Source organism: Egretta garzetta, unplaced genomic scaffold, assembly GCF_000687185.1.
Source record: "Egretta garzetta isolate BGI_Z169 unplaced genomic scaffold, ASM68718v1 scaffold72, whole genome shotgun sequence".
Classification (NCBI taxonomy): Eukaryota; Metazoa; Chordata; class Aves; order Pelecaniformes; family Ardeidae; genus Egretta; species Egretta garzetta.
In genome coordinates, this window is record NW_009259032.1 from 2,928,426 (window position 1) to 2,931,334 (window position 2,909).

The window sequence follows — 2,909 nt, forward strand, 5'->3', positions numbered from 1 at the left end:
CGCTCTTCCTGCTTCAGTTCCAGCAACCCACACGTGAGCATCCTGCTCCCTTCTTCCAGCCCCTCCCAAAATATGGTCCCAGGCCCACAGCAGTATGCTGAAATTCAATAAATTGTATGTTTCAGGAACAGGGAGGCCGGACCAAGCTGTAACTTCTGCAGTAGATGCTGCAATTAGCAAAGGGAAGCTGCTACTTTGTGAAGCCCCACTCTGAGCTGCAGTATTTTCATCCATAGAATTCAGGGGTTAACTGTGTAAATAAATCCGTCATTCTGTTTGCCAGTAAAAACGATGATGTAGGACCCGACCCAAAAAAAGAAGTGCTCCTGGTCAATCGGGGGAAGGAGAGGGAAAAAGAGCCTACATAAGACCTGTTTTTAATTAAACAACTGTTAACAAAACTGAAGCTCAAAAGGAAGAGGAACTAGACTTCATTCAATATAGAGCAGGTGACAGAAGGTTGGAAAAGGTTTTTTTCAACTCACATAATTAACATCTAATAAATTTTCTGAAATGCTGTAAATCCAGACACATTTCGGGCTACAGCAGCATATCTTTCAATTATGGACACTTAACTCCATGCACTTTGCCAAACCATTTGCATGTTTTTATTGTCCAAACAACTTACAATGATGATTAATTCTCTTCAAAAAAAAAAAAAAAAGAAAGGAAAAGGTATCTTACCTTTGCAGAGTCATGTTCAAATTGCCTGTACATGCCTTGATCTTGTTTTGTGCTTCTAGATGAGTCATCCCATCCGTACTTATCCCATCAATGGTGAGAACCACATCACCTATCCCCACGTGTGCTCGGGCTGCCTTGCCACCGTCGTTAAGCTGAAATATCACAAGAATGGTAAATGTGAAGCTTGGATGTTTATATTTATATGTTTATGTTTATATTCTCTGAACACAGGACCACAGAATCTTACTCACAGTGCTTTCTTACCTTACTCTTTCATAGAAAGAAAAAGAAATTAAGAAAAAAAAAAAAAAAAAATCTTTTCTCCTTTGTGAGTATGTCCCTGGGAAAGTTGCTGTACTATCTTTCTGGTAAAGCAGTATTCACAGATTCTTGTTCTTTTTTCACTTGAATGACAGGAAAAGTATTGCACAGCATTACCTATTTTTCAAAATCAAACACCTATTCTACTTTACTGCCTGGAAGCTCTGCACATGCACTAAGAGATGCAAGCAGGGATAGGCACACAGATTCCTGGATGCCAAGTTCCAGCCTCTTATCTCTTCATTTATGAATTTTTTCTCACAAGAGGAGAGAGGAAGGCTGTAAACAGTCTTCTTCCATTCCAGATTTTCCACCTAAACAATCTCTTCAAAATTTATGTATTTGTCAATGACTGGTCATGTGCATGGAAGACTTCATTAACAGTGCAGCTGACATTTCCCCAGCTGCAACTACTAGAAAGTCAAAAGTTCAACATCACAGACAGTCCGGTTACAGGACTTTGTTTTGCCTTTCTCTCAGTAGGTTTATAGCCCCCAGTGACCCGCAGTATATTCAGACCAGAATAAGAGAGGCCTCTTCGGCAGTCTCTCTCTTTGATCAAGGTCACTGCCGAAGTTCAGCTCAATTGCCTTTGGTCCACTTGAATGAAACAGCCTTGCAACAGAAACCTTTGTAAAGTTCACATTATTGACCTCGATTGAACAATGAATTCATCTTTTCATCTGATGCTACTGAATTTCAACTAGCTTCATTCCCAAGAACAGAAATAGAAATAAAGCAACACATGGCAAGATCTATGCACTGATTTATATCCCTGGTCCTCAATCTGCTAATCACTTTATAGCTGGCCATGGGGAACAGTCCTGATGGTGCAAATTCCCTCTTTGTTTCCAGATGTATTTCCTGTCTTAAAGCAGAGAAGTCGTAGTTTCTTGTGCTGTGCATACAAAACCTACAATTCTTTCCTTTGCCTGCGAGCATGAGTCTATTCCTTGAAGAAAGAGCTGTTTTAGGGAAGTGCTGCAAACAGCAGAATTCCTTCATCTTCACTTCCCAAAGCGGACTTCACCTTGGGCCGCAGGCATGCTCTATTACTTAAGCCAGTTCTCAAAGGGAAGCAGAGGGAAGGCTTTCATCTCCATTGTTTTTTAACTGCCTCTGTTTTAGTTCATTCAGCACGGACCAAGAAGTTTTGGTTCCTTGTGGCTCCTTTTGACAATGACCAACCACAAAGTACAGTGACCGGTCTCCATACTATTCACTTCCCCAACAGAAGTCAGGCTACATCTTGAAAACTGTCTATGCCAAAGGGCAGAAATACATGAAATACAAGGGACCCAAGTCTTTGCATTTGGATATGAACAGTCTCTTGTTGTTAAACCTGTGCAAAGTGTCCTCCCAGCCTACCTGATGCTCTTAAGGCTTTCCTAAAATCTCAGAAACTATAATACATGACAGCTGACACACATGTATGGGACAGCATCTGAAGACAAATACTTTAACAGAGGAATAAGTATTGCCTGATGCTGCAAGACAAATGGAAATGCAATACTTCAAAAATGTATAATTTGACAACATATAGGCTGAAGGCAGGAAACTTCACATTCATTGGATCATGGCTGGCATTTTTCAACATCAATCTATGTCCCACAGACATCTGCAGTAGCAATCTTTAGCAACTAAAAGCAATAGCCAAAAATTCAAACAAAACCAGAAAAATGCTTCCACTTGGTGTTAATCCTGTGCTATCAGATATATTATTCTGGTGAAATCGGAGGCCTGAGATGGAGGAAGACTTGTCACCTCTCAGATTCAAAATAGCAACCAGTTCTTCAGCATTATAGGTCAACAGAGCAATTTTGCCCAGAGCTGAAACCAAAGGGTGCTAACAAGGGAGAGTTAGCTGAGGAAGTCGCAGGCAAGGAAGAAAAGTAGAAGACAGA

General features: G+C 40.7%; 1 protein-coding gene across 2 annotated transcripts in view; it reads right to left on the reverse strand.

The window, feature by feature from the left end:
• The window catches only part of PDLIM5 (PDZ and LIM domain 5), a 96,795-nt gene that overhangs the window by 41,708 nt on the left and 52,178 nt on the right, over positions 1–2,909 (reverse strand). For both annotated transcript variants that reach the window (XM_035890334.1, XM_035890335.1), the window contains exon 3: positions 685–836. In XM_035890334.1, the coding sequence (XP_035746227.1) occupies positions 685–836 (152 nt within the window). The remainder of the gene's footprint in view (positions 1–684; positions 837–2,909) is intronic.